Source organism: Gavia stellata, chromosome 1 (genome assembly GCF_030936135.1).
Source record: "Gavia stellata isolate bGavSte3 chromosome 1, bGavSte3.hap2, whole genome shotgun sequence".
In the NCBI taxonomy this organism is placed as follows: domain Eukaryota; kingdom Metazoa; phylum Chordata; class Aves; order Gaviiformes; family Gaviidae; genus Gavia; species Gavia stellata.
Genome location: NC_082594.1, coordinates 91,555,661 through 91,574,990, shown reverse-complemented (window position 1 = coordinate 91,574,990; position 19,330 = coordinate 91,555,661). Strand labels below are relative to the sequence as shown.

Here is a 19,330-nt window from a genome sequence, read left to right as displayed (position 1 = left end):
TTCATTTTTTTTTGTCCAAGGTTAACCCATAATAAAACCTTATAATTGCTACTTAGCACTCTTATAGTGCTTCTCATGTTCCAGATAGTATAAGTTAATCTTCTCAGCTTCTTTCTGAGACTGCGATAGAAGTAGTATTATACCCAATTTACAAACAGGGCAATTGAATCAGTGAAACTAATTTGTCCAGGCAGCAATGACACTCAAAATTATTTTTATTCTCTTTAGCTTTTACCTGCAAATTGTTTTATTTTAGTTGGGTTCGATTATCCAGACGATTAAGAATGACAATTTTCATCAGTTTCAGCAGGAGCCACAGCTACTCATTTCCCAGAGCTGCAGCCTGCTCGCCCTCAAGACATGGCAGGGCAGCCTGCCACCCAGAAGGGTTTTACCCTGAATGCTCGGGAAGGTGGGCACTGCTCCTGACAGTTTCCCAACCTGTGTCTGGTGCTGCTATAAAAACCCTAGACGTGTTTCATTTTTTAAGTTTTATTTAACTGCCTCCTTTTCAGCATTTTATTTTAGTATTCTTTCTTCCTAAATTAGCTTAAAAAGTGAATTGTCCTCACTTATGGTCTACTAAAATCTACTGTTAGAACTGAATTCCCTTGTTTGGCATTGTTGAAGGATGTTCTTATTAGATGTAAGAAGTCTAGGAATTTCCACCTCAAGATTTTGACTTGGGGTTTCACCCACACCCACTCCCCACACGTCTTACAGGGGTGGTGAAAAGGTGAAGATGGGAACTGTAGTATTAATTCAGGAATTGGAAAACATAGCTTTCAGCAAAACAAACAGTCCATCTGACCTGCATTCTTCTGGAGGTTAGAGACTGGATGGTCTATAATAACTCCTTTTGGCCTTAAGCTCTATAAAAAACTTTGTTCCCCTTGCTAGAGGTAGTAATTATCAACTTTGAGGTTAAACATTATGAAATATTTACATGGTAAATTTAAAGACATGTTGGTGTATTGTAAGAAAACATGATCTTTCATGTTGGTGAGAAGAGAAAATAAAGATTTATTTTAAAAATAAAATAAAGATCTGTATGCGCTTTTTGTTAGAAAAGACAGGAGGAGTTTCTGAAGCTTCTTGTCTGAATTGTTTTAATGTTGGTTGAGTGTCAGAATACAATCTGTGTCTTAGTAGTGTCTAAGCTAAGCTTTTGTATGGCCACACTAGGAATCCATATTCTTCCTCCTGAGCTACAGGGTCTGCCCACTGACATCTGGAAGCCTGAGGTGTTTTGTAATATCACAACACAGCTGTTGCAATCTTTCTGGTTTAAACTGCTTTCTTTTTTTGTCAGTGAAATACTACATTTACCTTTAAAATACCATGCTACTTTGCAACCCAATAGAGATTTACTTCGTAGTAACTATTTTCTGAGGGCAAGAAAAACTCCTGTGAGTCTCTATTACCTGAAAGAGCTTTTGGTAAGGAACGTGGGTTATTCAACCTTTTATGTTTGTATATATCTCATATACATTGTTCAGAAGTTAACTAATGGAGATAGATAATGTGTTACTAATGGTTTAAAAACAGGTTTGGCTGAGGCTTCACAACCTAAGCATATATATCTTTTCAAGTGCTTTTAGCTTTAATAATGCTGAATGAAACCATATAAAAGGAAAAATTTCCTTTGTAAAAATTCTTTTATATTTTCTGTGTCCTTCATGTAGTGTGTGTTAGACTTTCAGATTATGCTTTGAAATGCTTCCAGTTCCTTACAGTTGCTAGGTATTTCATCTCTTGATTGCCAGATTGGCTTTTTGGTTGCAAAGTAACTGAGTAACTGACTTTGATTATATGGAAAAATTGGTACAGAACTGTTTGTGAACACTTTACCAGTGATGGGCTCTGCCATGTCATGATTATATTTGTTGTAGTAGAGTGAATTACAAGCTAAATTTGCTTACTTACTTTTCCCCCTCCAGGGAGGAGAACACAATTTCAGAATAAATGGCAAGTCAGTAGCATAGGTTGTGTCTGTTCAGGGATCATAAAACTGCATATCAACTGTTGATTTAAAAAAAAATAATCAAGCATTCGTAGTATCAAAGTGATATGTGTTTCAGGATATGTACATCTATTTATTAGGGTGCTTCTATTTATTAAATTAGACATCCTAATAATTAAATATTTTTTTTTCTAGATATAATGTTGCTACAAATCATAGATTTTTCCCTTGAAAGTTCAGAAAAGAAGAAAATTAATACTTCGCATTAGTTCATTTTTCATTTGTCCTATTAAAATTTTAATATCCTTTTTTTTAAGGAAATACTGAGTTAGTCTTCCAAATTGTAGGAAATAACTTTTGAAAAATGTAATATTTTATCAGACTGAGAAATACAGAATTCAGAATGGGATAGGACTTTGATTTTCTTTCTCCCCTGATGTCTTCTATTTGAACTATTTTTATCCCAGAAGAGGATTTATATTCTACTCTAGTGCATTCTTGCTTGGTCATTTCTGAGTTTACAGAAATATATAGGATGGAAAATCAAATCAGCTAAAATCCATTTTGTTTCAACACTGCCTGCCCCAGGAGCACTAGAATGAGAGAAAAATACAGTGTGAGTTTAAAAGGAAACTAAGTGTAGCATATTGAGCTAGCAGCTGACAATCCCAGGTTTCAATGAAATTTGAATCAGAATACACTGAACCCATCAGAGAAGAAACAGACTCATTTTGAATGAAAAAGATGGAAACAGATAAACTGTCCTGGGTAGAATATGTCAGTTTGTTCCACCTTGTACAATTTTAAATACAAAACCTGAAGATAAGCTCTGGCCCATGAATACTTCTCCACTTGGACACTAAGGGAGCTGAGGTAGAGAAACATCAGTGCTGGAAACCTGCTGCAGTCCAGGTACAGGATGGCTGCTCACCTTACTGTGCAAACGGATCCTGCTCTGATTTAGCTGCAGCTGCTGCTGGTATACAAAAACCCACAACACAAATTCATCTGACACAAGAGAGCTTTTCTCCCTAAGCCATGTCATATTTCAACACAGTGCCAGATGTCCTTTTCTGTCTTTCACTGGGTATGAGAATTGAGGTTTAAGATAGACCTGTGCTAGCAGGAGGCTCTTTTATAGGAGGGAATTCTTCAAGAAAGCGACAGTCTGTCATGAGGCCACTGCCCTGTATAAGTGCCACACATAGACCAGGGAAATAGACTTTCTTTGTAGGCACAGTTGGCCTTTTCTTGAAATGTGCTTCATATTAGGTGTCAGAAACATCCATGGTGGAACATATAAGGGGATGGACTTTTCATGCTCATAATTCTGGACATACATAAGTCCTGATGGGATGCAGCCAAGAGTGCTGAATGAGTTGGCAGATGTTATTGTGAGGCCACTCTCAATTGTCTTTGAAAGGTCCTGGCAACTGGGAGAGATTTCTGAATCCTGGAAGAGAGCAAGTGTCACTCTCATCTTCAAGAAGGGCAGGAAGGAGGACCCAGGGAACTACTGGTCAGTCAGCCTCACCTCAGTTCATGGATGACACAAAATCAGGAGGGACAGCCAATAGACCAGATGGTGGTGCTGCCATTCAGAGGGACCTTGACAGCATGGAGAATTATACTGAGAGGAATTTCATGAAGTTCAACAAGGAGAAATGCCAAGTCCTGTGTCATGGGAGAAATAACCCCAGGCAACTGTACACACTGGGGGCCAATCGGCCAGAAAGTAGCTTTGCGGAGAAGGGCCTTGGGGTCCTGGTAAACAAAAAACTGACCGTAGCCAGAAATACACCCTTGTGGCAAAGAAGGCCAACAGCGTCCTGGGCTGCATTAGGCGGAGCATTGCTAGCAGGTTGAGGGAGGTGATCCTTCCTCTCTGCTCCGCCCTGGTGAGGCCACATCTAGAGTGCTGGGTCCAGTTCTGGGCTTCTTGGTACAAGAGAGATATGGATTTCACTGGAGCAACTCCAGTGCAGGGCCACAAATATGCTTACAGGACGGAAGCATCTTTCCTATGAGGAGAGGCTGAGAGAACTGGGACTGCTCAGCCTTGAGAAAAGGCGGCTTGGGATCTTATCAATGTGTATAAATTCCTGATGGGAGGGAATGAAGAAGTGGAAGGTGGACTCTTCTCAGTACTGTTCACTGACAGAACAAGAGGCAGTGGGCACAAATTAAAAAGCATGAAATTCCATCTGAATACAAGAACACACGTGTGGGTCGTCAAACACTGGAACAGGTTGCCCAGGGAGGCAATGGAGTCTCCATCCTTGGAGATATCCAAAAACTGACTGAACATGGTCCTGAGCAACCTGCTTCTCACTGGCCCTGCACTGAGCGGGGGGGCTGGACTAGGTGATCTCAAGAGGTGCATTCCAACTTCAGCCATTCTGTGTTTCTGCAATAACAATGTTAATGCTGTTTTTAGGAGTCCTGGACCTGGTACTTGATTTGTCATTTCCTTTTAGAAATAAAGTTCCTAACGTGTTCAAATGAAATGACATGCTATAATAACTGATTAAATCTTCTTAGGTTATAACCTATCTACAAAATCATCAATACAATAAAGCCATATTACCCACCCACAAAAATAGGAGATTGATGACAAACCAATTTGCCAATTACTCATTAGTCTTTTCTACTTCAAATCTTTTTTCTTTTTTTTTTCTTTTTTTTTTTTTTCATTTGTACAGCATATTTTTCAGGACAGTTTAGAGTTTTGTGAAAGGGAATACATTTCTTTAATGCATGCCTTTGCAATGATTTTCAAAAGTAGACATACAAAAAAATGTGTAGAAAATCTTATGCATTTAATCACTAATAACAGTAAGAAATTTGTGATCTAGCCTTCAGTTTTCATAGATGTCCAAGCCTGCATGCTCTTGAAAAGTTTATTAGGAAGTGTAAAACATTTCATTTCTAAATATAGCTGCTACAACGTTTAGCCCTATATGAAGTCTAGATGTGGACTGCCTAAACAGCAAATACCATTGCTGGAAAACTAGAGATGGCTTGTCATGATTTTTAAATTATTGTTATTTTTATTTGGATTTTTTTTTCCTCCTTTTTTAAAAAGATAATAAGAAATGGTTTAAATACCTCAGGTTGAGGCTTCTAAAAAATGAATTTTAGTTGAAAGAGGATACCATCTACTGAAGTCTTGCATTTACTATCTCTGGGAGAAATTAGCTTTGGGATCAATTTTGATTTCCCATGTTCTGCTCAAAGCAAACCTATATAGTGTTCAAACCAAAGCCTGGTGCTGCTATAATTACCAGTCCATAAACTCTGAGAAAAAAAAAGTAGAGATTGCACCAAATTGCCTTTAACATCTTAGACAGGCATCTGTGCCTGTTTCGTCCATAACCAAAATGATAGAGACTCATTTCCAGAAGCTAGTGTTGAACATTTAAAGTATTTGCTGCATTGGTAAAATGAACTTTGTCTCCTTTAACTTCCCTTTCCAACAAGAGAAGGGTATTATTGTATATGTACTGCTGACATTCATGGTCCCTCCTCCCAGAAGTATGGAAAACATTAATGAGTCTTGAGCTTTACTAACGTGTTCAGGATGAGAATAATATAGTTGGAAAGCAATATTACACTACAGCTATAGCATAATTGTTTATACATGGTCTCACAGAGATTTTTCTAAACTCATAAACATAAGTCTAAGCATTGTTAAAGCTACATGAAGGACAAAAGTAACCCAAAAAATTAATCTGCTCCCAAGCTATTTTTCACTGCAGAAATATTTCAGATAAGCAGGAGCCAATAGGAATAGTGACTGTATTTTAAATCATAATTGGAAAGCTCAATTACTTGTTTTAACTTTGGGATTGAACGATTGTGTAACAATTGCAAATAAGTAATTATTAGATGGTATCTGTTTATTTAACACAATTTTTAAGACAAATACAGCTAAACTCAGTTTCAGTACTACTGAGGTGTATATAAGAATATATGACTTCATATGTGCACGCTGTTTTTTTCCTTTTATCAGTGTGGTGAATGCTAAGCAACAACGATTTCTTGCTCTCAGTACAACTGCATATTTGCTGTTTGTTTGGACAAGGCACTGAGGTTGTCTGTTCTGGACTACCTCTATACATATATGGTAGGTGTTGGGATCAGTATAGCATGTGAAATGTGGAAGGAAGGACATCTTAAAAAACCCTAATCATATTTAAACAAATCATCTAATTTTCATTAATAGAGTTGGTATTCCGGAAAGAGGTGATGGCTATGTGGTGGCTTTTACTGCTTTGGAACAGGATACCCAAAGCACAAGCAGATTTAATGGAAAATATGCAGACAAGGACCTGCAAATAATTTGAGGAGGCTTAGTCTGCATATTCTAAAATATGTAAGAAGCCAATCTGCAATTACACACACTAGCCTAAAACCCTTTTGGACTTGAAGTTCCGTCCCTAAATAGAAAATACGTGATGTTAGGAAACACCAAGAGGATAACCAGTAAAGAAGAGATTTGGCTAGGTACTGAGTAGTGCAGGTTCAAAACATTGCTATCATAATAGGGATAATTATGAACTAAAGGTCAGCGTCTCTGCAGGGACAAAACTTAACCCAAAAAATCCACCACAGCAATGTTCAGTTTTCAGAAAGGAAGCTACACACAAATGAGGAAGACTGCAGAAAAGGAACCAAAAGGGCAAAGTATGCGAAGACAGCATGGATACACTACATCTGGAAACTGAAAACAAATCCGTAGTGTCAAAATGGACTCCTATAAGACCTAGAAAGGTGGGGTGGCTAAAGAAAAAATAAAGCAAGCCATTTGAAGCAAAAATCCATAGAACAAATCGTCATGATTAAGAGCGCCGAATCACCAGAACCAGATGACTTTCGGTCAAGTGTTCTAATGGAAGTATGAAATAGCTATAGCTATTAACAGTATTTTCTTGTTTAAAATTAGTTTTTTGTGAGGAATGAATGGGGCAACATGTGGTGATAGTTTTTAAATAGTGTATGTAGTCAGGCCTGTGGACCTACAGACCAGGGAATCTGGGGAAGAATACCCTGTAGAAGAGACAACAACATAGCTTTTGTAAAAATAGGTATGCCTTACATCTCCTATTGTGCCTTGAAGGAAACATGAGCATATTGGTAAGTGGGTATAGCCCATATGGCATTCCACAAGGATTTTAAGAAGGTCTTTCAGCAAAGAAACTAAGTTCCTCTGGGATAACAGAGAAGGTCTTCATGTGGATAAATAACCAATTATCTGGTTATTTCCTGTAAAAGATGAAAAACAAAAGGTAGAGGTCAGTTTTCCCAACAAGGGAGATGATTGTGCTCCAGAAGGTCTACTCTGTCCAGCATGTACATAAATGAGCTGGAAAGGAAAATTAATAATGCAGTGGCACATCTTGTTGATGATACAAATCTATTCAAAGTACTTAAGATGAGGACAGGTTGCAAACAGCTAGAGAAAAACCTCACAGTACTGACTGGCAGCAAAGTGATGGCAGATGAAATCAAACGCTGATAAATCTCAAGCAAAGCATGTGGAAAAAGCTATCCCAACTTTACATGCACAGTAATGAGCTCTCCTTTAGCCCTTTTAAACATTCTTTTAGCACTCATGAAAGAGATCTTGGAATCATAACAGACAGTCCTCTGAAAACATCACATCAATACTCAGGACTGTTCAGAAAGCCAAATGAAGTCCTCGGAATTGCTGAAAAAGCAGCAAATATCATGATGCCATGGTGCAAGTCCCTGTTGTACCCATATCATGTCTATTGTAGGCAGTGTTTTGGATCCCAATCTAAAAAAGATTACAGCAGATTAGATAAAAGGTATGGAAAGCTCCTATACAAGAACAGAATAAATGGAGTAAGAGCGGGACTTGTCTTGTGTAATTTCACATCCGCTGGGTAGCAGACTGCATGTGAGCTGGTTGCCTAGGCTCCCAATATAGTCAGTGAAAATCATCTCAGTTCAGTTTTTGCAATTCAGAATGTGATTCGTTCCATCCTGTAGTAAAACCTTATGTTATGTTCAACTCCTGGTTTTGATTAGCTATTGAATATAAAGGGACCGTATGGCAACTTGCTCAGATGTAAATACCTTATAGATATCCACATTTAATTGAATATTTCTTGGGCTTTGTATCTTAAACATGGAAGAAAGAAAAAATATGATGGAGGGTTTGTAGACTCTGCAACAACTCAAAGAAAGTCCATTAGGAATGGTTGATCGCTGTCTCTCATGAGCTAAGACGGTCTCAAGTGATAGGTTTAAAAAAAGCAAATAAGAGGTGGCTCTTCAACCTAAATATTGAGCTTACCATAGGGTATTTTGGATGGTAAAAGCCTATGTTAGTTCAAAAATCAAGTAGATGATAATTTCATGGAAGATGAATCCACTAAGATCTGACTGACAAAGAAATACAGCTTCTGGTTTCAGAGTCTCTGAGACTCAAATTGCTGAGCTGGAAGAGTACAGCAAGGAGCAAGGAAGCAATTGTACTGGCTACTGTCAGACAAGGGACTGGGTGAGATGAGCTTTTCATCTGATTATGGCCGCTGTGTGTTCTAGACTTTTAATATTTGGCTGGTTAGGGTGTCTGTGGTATGTGTTTTCGAGAGTTTTGCTAATTTTCCAAGGCATTTTAAAATGTTTTCGAACAGGACTGTATGGATCATTTAAAATCCAATCTACCTCCTACAGTATCACACACCATTGAAATTCTTTCTTGTGTAAGGACAGTTATAATGAAGATAATTTGGGGCTGTTTCTCCTATCTCTGTTCACACTGAGAAGTCATTTACATCCTGAGCAATTTAATTGGTTCAAATATGTGTCCCTGTGGTAGTGGTACGCTACTCACCATGTATATTGGGTTTTAAATTATCAACAACATAGTTCTCTGAATTTTTCTGACATAAACCTGTGATATGTATAGTATTTTTTATGCAGAAGGAAAAAAATAGAAAAATGAATCAGTCATACTATACAAACTGATTATTAAAAATATAAATATTTCTGTAAAACATTTCAACCACACTGATAAAAATCATAGTCCAGTAGAAATTCTAAATTTCTGCTTCTACAGATGACAAGTGCTGTAGAAGATATAGAAATTATTACTATTTATTAAACTTGATCGATCACTTGTTGAAAAAAAAAAAGAACCCACATTGAATTTCACTTACTCTAAAACAAAAACCTAGCTCTAGACTCACGTATGTTGACTGGTGGACTGGTTGTCTGTGATAAACTGTTACTTAACACAGCCTTATAGTCACCGACCTCTTTAATTATATAATGTTGTATGTCAAATCTTTCTATGGATAATTTTTTCTTTTCTGTCTACACTTTTTAATTGTAAGCTTATTGGCATTAACTAGAGAGCTGTGCATTGACTGCCATTCTTTTTTTGTTGTTGCTGTTTCTTATGGTTTGATTTGTCTAAGTAATAAAAATGCTAGTAAAAATTCAGGCTTAGTAATAACAGAATGCAGAATATTGAATTTAAAGATGGTGAAAAAGCTGTTGTATTTTGTATATTGGAAAATTAGCGTAACACTGCAAAAATCAGTATCCTTTCAGCAGAAAAAGCAATTAATAAAGACATCGATTGAAGAGGGGGCAGAAGGTAACTCTTATTTTTTACTGCTGTATGTATTTCTATGATTTGATTTCTTTTCTTGTGACTTGCTTCCGTGCCGTAGCCTTTCTGCTCTATAAAATAACTTACAGTAAAAAACGTGTTGACTAATTGTGAAGGATCTTCTATTTCACCTTAATTTAGGTATAATGATTGTGTGATTTTCCTAATCATTTATGTCAGTCTTCAAGTGAGACCAGTACTTTCAAGTCAACATTGCAGATGCAAATACTTAGTCTGAAATCAGACAGATACTTAAGTGCATGTTTAAAAACAAGTGGTTTAGAAGTTTAGGCCTGTGTGCTTTGCCTAAGCAATGAAGTTTTCATTCAAAGCCTGATCCTATTGCCATGCAAATGAATAGAAAATTAACTTGGTTTACTGCAGTAACTGCATTAAAGTGCATTATAGTGTGGGAACTGATCTTTGCATACATTGATCTGCGTTTAGTCTATCAGTGTTTTTTATTTTATATAGATGTATTTGTTATATATGATTTTTACTTTTTATTATATATTATTTTTATTATATATTATATAATATGTATAAAAATACATACATATGTGTATTTATATTTATATACATGGGCATTGGTAACACTAGCTGAGAGGTGTTCTCTCATCTTGGTAACCAAGAAACACAGGAGGAACTGAGCTCCCAAGTATAAGCCACAGAGTCACAGCCAAGGACATTGGGCCACTGAAACTAACGGATCATGGAAAAAAGCAGTAATACAACTATTCACAAGTGAAGTGTTCACACAGTGGTGTATATATCTCTTCAGCCTTTGAGGCCTTTACCTTACAAGAGTAAATGTCTATTTTTACAGCATGTTGTTTGTTCTCTGAACTCAATTACTAACTAAAACGATGAGGATAAGTACACGTATAACTCTGTGGGATAAAACAAAACATGAGATTTTTTCCTTTTCTTTGTATCACTGACCTTACTCTACACTACACTGTAAATCAGTATTCTCTCCAGTAATGTCAGTTGTGTTCCAGTAGTATAAAACTGGTGAAATGGAGAAGTCAACTGTTATGTCATGAACTTGATGTATGCCTCTTCTCTCGCATCGTGACACTGGCATCGTTCTCCGCGCTTTCCTTTATAAAATGCGCATTGCTTCTGATTGTGTATTTTACAGATTTATCATTAGAGCCATTCACTGTACATGAGTGCCACTTAAGTCAGTCTAACTCTTTATGTTGTAGGGTAATTTAACATAATTAGTGGAAGTCGTCTGGTTTTGAAAGACATTTGAGGAACAATTTTTCGGTGCTGTTTACCTTTAGTGCAGTTCATGGCATTCTAACATCTATGAATGTCTTCATGCTATTTACTCTTAAGGTTCACTGGGATACTGGATGGGCTTTTTTGACCTTTTTTGTATCACATGTTGACGAAATGATTGCTAGGAAATAATTTCAGGTTATTTGATGATCTAAAATGAGATGCAGACCACATGTACTAAAAATGCTGAGAGAAAGGAGCTAGAAAGCAAAACTAATATAGCAAGTAAATTATCCTGCCTTTGTGTGCAGATATCATACGGCAATAAAAAGTGCTCCTGAAAATGACAGAATTTGTCCCTTAGAAATGGCTCATTGTTACATTTTGACATATTTTATCACGTTATATATTCATAAATATCGCCTTAGAAAAGGTAGATATGGAACAGTGGAAGGTCTGCATAGAGATTCCTCTCTTTGACAGAGTCATGGTGCCCTGAATTTATCTGAATTTACTCAGATGCATCATGGAACCATCATCATCAGTTTGTTGCTTTTAAAATCAAGAAACTTGTAAGTAGCAGCTTCTGGTTTTCACATACAATACTGAAATTATTATCTAGACTGCCTTTATGAATATTTTTAAATATTATATTACAAGATATATTATTTTATTTTTTCTGAAATACGAGTCATGTAACCCAGTTTGGGATTCGTAGCAAAAAGATACTTTTTTTTTTTTTTTTTTTTTTGTACTTCCCATTACTAACCTTTTATTTGTAACGCACAAAATACCCAGTGTAAGATCATGGCCTAAGTGACGTCTGTAATAGTTTTATCATTGCTTCTCTTTTTTCATTCGTTGCATTTGGGAACAGCAGTCTTCCTCTGTTTTCGTGTGTTAAACAGCACTTATCACTCCTGTCCACCCTGAGTGCATGTCCTGGTTACAGATTTGGCTTAACTGGCCAAAAATTGCGATGAAGGTTCCAACTTTATATCATATTCTGAAATGCTGGGCCTTACCCTTGAGATGTAAAGTCCATATGAAGTTATATAAAAAGACTGTTAACTGTGTCATGACCAGTACACTCCTTCCTTTCAGCTTAACGTGGAATACCTTTACATTACTAAATCAGCTGGTAGCAAAGCCAACAGTTTTTGAAGTTAGTGCTTATCTTATCTTTATTTATGTTTAATTCACACAGGTTTATCGAGCAGAAATTGTACCCCTTAAAGAAAAAGTGCATCAAGTCAATGAGCTCGCTCACCGGTTCGCTCCCTCGGATATTCAACTCTCCCAGTACAATCTCAGCTGTGTGGAAGACCTGAACACAAGGTGGAAGGTGCTACAGGTACATTTCCCATGACTTTTTTCTTTATGTGGCATTTAAGTAAACATTTTTTATTTCTGTGTGCTTGTTTTTTCCCTGTGGAATAGCACCAAAGGTGTACTAAGGAATGAAGGAGGAAGCAGGCTTTCAGTAATGGTTTCTCTATGAGAAAATAGGGGTTAAAGCTGACATTTTATTTTTATATGCTTCTGAATACTTTATCTTAATTAATAGAAATCAGATAACCCAGTTTTTCATATGGTTAAAGTTCTCATACAGCTAAAACACTTCATAGTTTATTTACCTCTTAATATTAATATTTAGCAGTCCTTGTTGCTAAATATATCACGTGATAATTTCTTTTAACTGGCTTATCCATGTTTTACAGATATTTTTATAGTGCATATGGAAGATTCACATAAGGCAGTTTACTTCTGTTGCTTCATTCCTTTCACTATTGTTTAAATAATTTTCAGGAGCAGCAGAGTTAAATAAATTCCTCACAGGCAGATTAATGATTCTGTGCAGTGGAACCTGTAGAATCAATTACAAAGTTACAAGGCATTACATGTATTCAGGTAATTAGCAGGATTTGATACTGCAAGTAAAGCTGTTCAGATTTTATAAATTGAACTCTAAGGCAGAAAAAATATTAAGATATATTATGAAATTAAGGTGAACATCAACTATAAGTTATAAATATTGAAAAATTTACAAATTCTTTGGATTTTTTTTTACATATATATTCCTTAAATTTTAGATTATTTTGTGTTACCTTGTGATAAAGACTTCAAATATATATACTTATTCCAATGCACTGTATCTTAGCTTAGAATTTTAAGAACAGTGTGCATGAGAGTTCATATGTAAGCAGGCATGCACTGGTATGGTGATGTAGGTCCCACAGCAGGGGAGTGGTGTTCTGATTAAATGAAGATAAATGCAATTAAATTAACTTTGTTAAGTACTGGATATTACTCACTATTTTATTTTTTGTTCCATCACTGCTTTATATTTTGTAATTGTGACATTGTGGCTACCTTAATATATTGCAAAAACGTAGAAGTATGGAGGTTAATAAAGAGTTTTGTCTTCATTGTAAAAACCAAACATTAGCAATGGGCAAAAATAAACCAATTTCCTCTTAACCTACATGCAGGTAAAAGATCATGATGCTGTCAACTCTAATAGTCAGTAAGAGGTTATTGCTTCTTTATTGCTTCTCCAAAAGAAATCTCAGAGCTCTGTGACATCTCTAGTTTATTACAGTTGATGCAAATATTAACAGGAATATATTTTTTCATTTTCCTAACTCAGCAGTTTGTATTAAGTGCTGGCTTATGTAAAAGATCATTAGTCCTAAACTTTTGTTCGTTAGTATCCACTTTTTCCCAGATCCTCAGGATAGAATTCAGGTAATATTATTAAAGCAGATCAACAGAAATATGGAAGAGAAAATGAGTATACCCAAAATGTTTATCCCACATATGAGAGAAATCACATCTGTTTCTTTTTTTTTAAAAAAAAAGGCTGATTGAGTTAACAAATTTGCTATGATTCATTGAAAAATACCTTATTTCACTAACAAAATAGTTAACTAAGTTCCAGTGGTTTGCTGAAATACTTCAGCTTGACTAACCAGACGACTAAGATGACCTGCTTAGTGGACAAGGGAAAGGCTGTGGATGTTGTTTACCTAGACTTTAGTAAAGCCTTTGACACCACTTCCTGCAGCATTCTCCTAGAGAAACTGGCTGCTCATGGCTTGCACGGGTGTACTCTTTGCTGAGTAAAAATCTGGCTGGATGGCCAGGCCCAAGGACTTGTGGTGAATGGAGTGAAATCCAGCTGGCGGCCGGTCACAAGTGGTGTTCCCCAGGGCTCAGTGTTGGGGCCAGTTCAGTTCAATATCTTTATCAATGATCTGGGCAAGGGGATCAAGTGCACCCCCAGTAAGTTTGCAGATGACACCAAGATGGGCCAGGAGTGTTGACCTGCTTGAGGGTAGGAAGGCTCTGCAGAGGGATCTGGACAGGCTGGATCGATGGGCCCAGGCCAGTTGTATGAGGTTCAACAAGGCCAAGTGCCGGGTCCTGCACTTGAGTCACAACAACCCCATGCAACGCTACAGGCTTGGGGACGAGTGGCTGGAAAGCTGCCCAGAGGAAAAGGACCTGGGGGCGTTGGTCGACAGCCGGCTGAATATGAGCCAGCAGTGTGCCCAGGAGGCCAAGAAGGCCAACGGCATCCTGGCCTGTATCAGAAATAGAGTGGCCAGCAGGTGTAGGGAGGTGATCGTGCCCCTGTACTCGGCGCTGGTGAGGCTGCACCTCGAATACTGTGTTCAGTTTTGGGCCCTTCACTGCGAGAAAGGCATTGAGATGCTGGAGCATGTCCAGAGAAGGGCAACGAAGCTGGTGAGGGGTCTGGAGCACAAGTCTTATGAGGAGAGACTGAGGGAACTGGGGTTGTTCAGCCTGGAGAGGAGGAGGCTGAGGGGAGACCTTATCACTCTCCACAGCTACCTGAATGGAGGTTGTAGAGAGGCGGGTGTTGGTCTGTTTTCCCAGGTAACAAGTGATGGACAAGAGGAAACAGCCTCAAGTTGCTCCAGGGGAGGTTTAGATTGGGTATTAGGAAAAATTTCTTCACTGAAAGGTTTATCAAGCATTGGAACAGGCTGCCCAGGGAGGTGGTTGAGTCACCACCCCTGGAGGCATTTAAAAGACTGTAGATGTGGCACTTAGGGACATAGTTTAGTGGTGGACTTGGCAGTGTTAGGTTTACAGTTGGAGTGGTTGATCTTAAGGGTCTTTTCCAATCTAAATGGTGCTATAATTACTTCAGCAAAAAGGAAAAGTGAAAAGGAAAGAAAAAGGAAAGGAAAGGGAAAGCAGGAAGATTTTTCAGAGTGAGAGCTTCTGTGATGTGAAACAGTCAAACAAATCTGAGAGAAAGATAAATGTTTTGTTGTTATGATTCATAAAAGCATTAGACAGAGGGGCAACTTGACATTTACATAAATAAAATTTAAAATTTAAAAATATATAGGGCAAATCACGTGTTCACCTCATTTCAAATATAATATGCTCTTTCTTTTTCCACAGAGTATGGGAAGTGTTGTGAACAATTCACTTTTCATTGTAAATCATTGTCTCAATTTATCAAATCCAGGGTATTTGGAAAACAAAATGTTTCATCTTCTATGAAGATGAATACTTGGAGACAATATGTCAGAGTGGAATGTTAGAGGTCATGGAACAGATAGTTAATTGGAATATTACAGTTTACTGTGTTTTTTCATATTTACCTAAATGTCATCTGGATGATGCAGAGAGCAAGGTGAAAACACTTCAGTAGATTTTTAAACACATCCTGAGGGGAAAAGACATAAGTAACTTTGAAGGATTATCATGTACAAAAGGCCAAGATGTGACACCTGGGAAAAAGAAGAGCACATCTGTTTCTATAATATAATTTATCTACTTAAAAGGGAGCAGAGTTTGAGACATATTGAAAGGCAGAGCTCATTTTTGGTAGAATAGAATAGCATAGCATAGAATTAGGATAGCACAGTTCAGTTGAAAGGGACCTACAATGATCACCTAGTCCAACTGTTCTACATATGAAGTCTGCTGGACATTGACACTCATACCTGAGTATTTTTAGAGTATTACGTATTGTTCTGTCTTAGGGTTAGACTTGCATATGTATGATCAGCACTCCAGTTATTTATGATACTATTTACAGAAAACTGAAATTTTGGCCACACAATAGAAAAAGCAAAAATGCAAATAATTTTTATTTCATGCAAAACCATTCTACTTCCAAGATAGGTTCCTATTGTTTATTTCTGGTTTTCAGTTTGACTGCTAGGATATTTTTTCATTCTTCTCTTTTCTTTTTCTTTTGACTAATTGCCTTTCTTGTACTAATGTCACATAAAATGTTTCCCTAATACTTTAGTTCGTCCATCATTTTGCCTATTGATTTCAGCCTTCTATGTATTTTCACGTGTCCTTCTTTTATGCTACCCATATTTTCTCTTTGGCTTCTATTCATTCCTTTTTTCAAAAGGTATTTCTTTCTGTATTCCTACTCATCTCTGCCTTTCCCCATCTTGCTTCCCTTATTTCTAGGATTATTTTTTTTGTTCTTCCCTTTTTTTCTCCAGCTATAATGCTTCTTAGTTTACTTGTCATTTTTTTTCCCCTCAAAGGCTAGATCTCTCTCTCTCTCTCCCCCCCCATCTCTTCACACACACACACCCTCCGTCATATTCCTAATGGGGAAAATATTTCTTACCCATGTATCCCATTTCCTAGAAAATATCACTGCAGGAAAATCATAAAACAGAGGCTTCTGTGCTATCACTTGCTAGAAGTATACTCATTCTTAGTTATGTGTGGGAAAAGTACGGAAGGCCATAAGGTTTATCAGAGCCAAAATAATAGTGAATTCTAGTGAGAAAGTTGCAGAGCGTTGTGTAGAGGATGAAATGATGTCTTGTTTGTTGCTTTATTAACACTAGGACTTTCATACGATCGGAGGAGGAAATGTATCATTTAAAGCCAAATCTTACAGAGATTTATTATTATATTCATGTTACAAACATAAGAATAAGGCCGACCATATTCAGTCATTTGCAGTATTGCATTTGCAGTGGTTATACAGTGAGATTAGCACTATTAGTGAATAGTATCAAATATTGCTGTAGAATCTTCCCAGAACTTCATTTGTATTTCTGCAATAATGCATGTTTGCTGTTAATTTACCTTTTCTGTGTTCAGTTTTGGTCAATATACACTGGAGTATTATTGGAAGAAAAATATATGGAAAGGACTCAACTGATTACAGACTCAACCAATCCTGGTTTTGAAGTGCTGTGTGAAGGTGTCACTGAAAACTGTATCATCATTTGTGGAGTTTAAGCAATGTGAAAAGAATTAGATTCATGCCTTTAAAAGAGTAGTTTTGAGGAAAATATGCTGTTTATTTTTCCATTTTTCTTAAACACAAAAGGAGATGAAATCTCTCCAGGGAGCTATTTGTTATGAATTTCACAAGGAGTTCTCATGTTCAGATCCTGTGTGCTTCAAACAGTATGCGTAATGAGATCATCCTGGGGGAAAACATGTCTTACAAACTCTTGCTTACTTCCAGTCAACATTTGAGTAGCCAAGGAGACCAGGTTGGCAGGAATTGTATCCACTTCACTTTGGTCAGAGGTCTGGTTAGTGTAATGCTGGTCAAAAGACCATGTAAAAGAATTTCCGAGTATCCCATGGGGAGCACAGCTTTCAGTTATCAAGAAACATCTTCGTTGGTTTAAATCAAATTGTATTTACTCTTATTTGGAATAGTACCCCTAATAAGCTGAATAATATAAGAACTGTCTTTCATCCAAAAAATGTATCTTTTAAGAGATTTTGTCATGGTATTTATATTTCAGTGCTTTTAGTTTAGCAAGTTGTAGTGAACTGCTGTCATTTGTCAGTGGGTGTCTCTGTCCTCAATAGTGGCCCCTGCCTGTCTAGTTTGTAAACCTAAACAAGCTGGAGGAAGCACATAAAATGGCTAGAGCTAAAACAGTCCATATCTTGCATATATATATATTTGTGTATACATATATACATGTCTATACATAAAGTGTGACTGTAAAGAAGCATTAGCCATCATTTCTATGGTTGCTAACTGCTCAGCTCATCTTGCGCCGGTAGCAATGATTCTCCAGCACGTGGAGATCTGAAGGCTGATGTGGTGAAAAAATATGCTGCCTCTTGTTAAAGGGTCCAGCCGCAACTATTATTCTGTTACCTCAAACAGCGCACTCTGCTTGCAGGAGCTGCTGAAGAAACAGCAGGCTTTTAATACCACTGCAGGCACTTATCTAAAGTTATATGATAGTTTATTTGTATTCTGCTGAGGACTGGCCCTTTACTGAGCTGTGTAATGCACACTATTGTAACAAGTACCACTGCAATGCATTATTTCAAAAAACCAGCATCTTCCGGGTGCTTCACAAATATTAGCTGGTTCTTTCAATCTGTGGTGAGAAATATGAATGAATCTTACCATCTATGTTTGCAGAGGAACTGACATTGAGAATATAAAAGCCAAAAGGGAAATCCCTTCTTTCCTGAAATCAGTGTGAAATTTTGACTGTGCATCAGACTCTTGTTGGCCTCCATATGTAAATGTCCCATGGAATATTAATGATAGGCGTTTTCAAATATTTGTTCAGATACAGTGAATCTTTCCAAAGCTGAGTCATGGTCATTCTGGGCAGCGGTTCTCAGCTCACACCCTGCTTTTGATAGGGAATGGGCACCAGGGCAAATAAGTTGCATCAAAATCTAAGCGGAAATCGGCATTGACCTATCATAGTAGCTTTTAGGTGTGGTTTGGGTTTTCTTTATTTTACTTCACCTTCTCTCCTCCATGCCTTCTCCAAGAAAAAAATCCTCAGAAAAGAAGTGAAATAACAACAAAAATACACATGTAAAAGAAATTGTTTTTTCAGGTCTCTCCCAGTTAAATTGAAAAAAGTTTACCAGATCCTCGGGTCCTTTTTTTATTTCTACATGCGTAGCATGTTAATGGCCTCAGGAAGTATACTTCAGGTCTAAACCATATAATTAAGATTTGAATGTGATTAAGGATAGTCTCTTATATCATTTTTCCTAAAGAAAAAGGAAAACCTCTTCTGGTTCTTTACAGTTCAGTTGTCCAATTGTTACTGCATAGGAATCACATACAGGAAAGATACAGTCGTATAATTAAACAGAAAATCTGCCTTAACTTTTTGTATGTCTTCCATTACAATAAAAATTATTTATTCCAAATTAAACAGTGAGTGTAAATTTGGGGGTATGTTAAAAGTGGATAGATTAGCAGATGATGCAACAGTAGCAAGAAAGATGTTTCTTCCTCTGCAGGAGACAAAGAATGTCATGTATATAAGAATGTGCCATATAAAAGGCAGATAGATTTTTATATTTGAGCATTTCTATTACCTTAGCAGTTTCTCTTGCCATTGTGTCATTTCATTACTTTTAATAATTACTTTGTTTCTACTCATTTGCTTTTCCTCTTTTTTAAAGTGTATTTTGACTTATGTCATCTGTAAGCAGCTGAGAAAAAAAGGAGATAACTT

At 37.0% G+C, this 19,330-nt stretch overlaps 1 protein-coding gene across 2 annotated transcripts in view; it reads left to right on the top strand.

Moving 5' to 3' along the window:
• Positions 1–19,330, top strand: part of DMD (dystrophin) — a 907,831-nt gene that overhangs the window by 729,712 nt on the left and 158,789 nt on the right. For both annotated transcript variants that reach the window (XM_059827200.1, XM_059827195.1), the window contains one exon: positions 12,049–12,195. In XM_059827200.1, the coding sequence (XP_059683183.1) occupies positions 12,049–12,195 (147 nt within the window). The remainder of the gene's footprint in view (positions 1–12,048; positions 12,196–19,330) is intronic.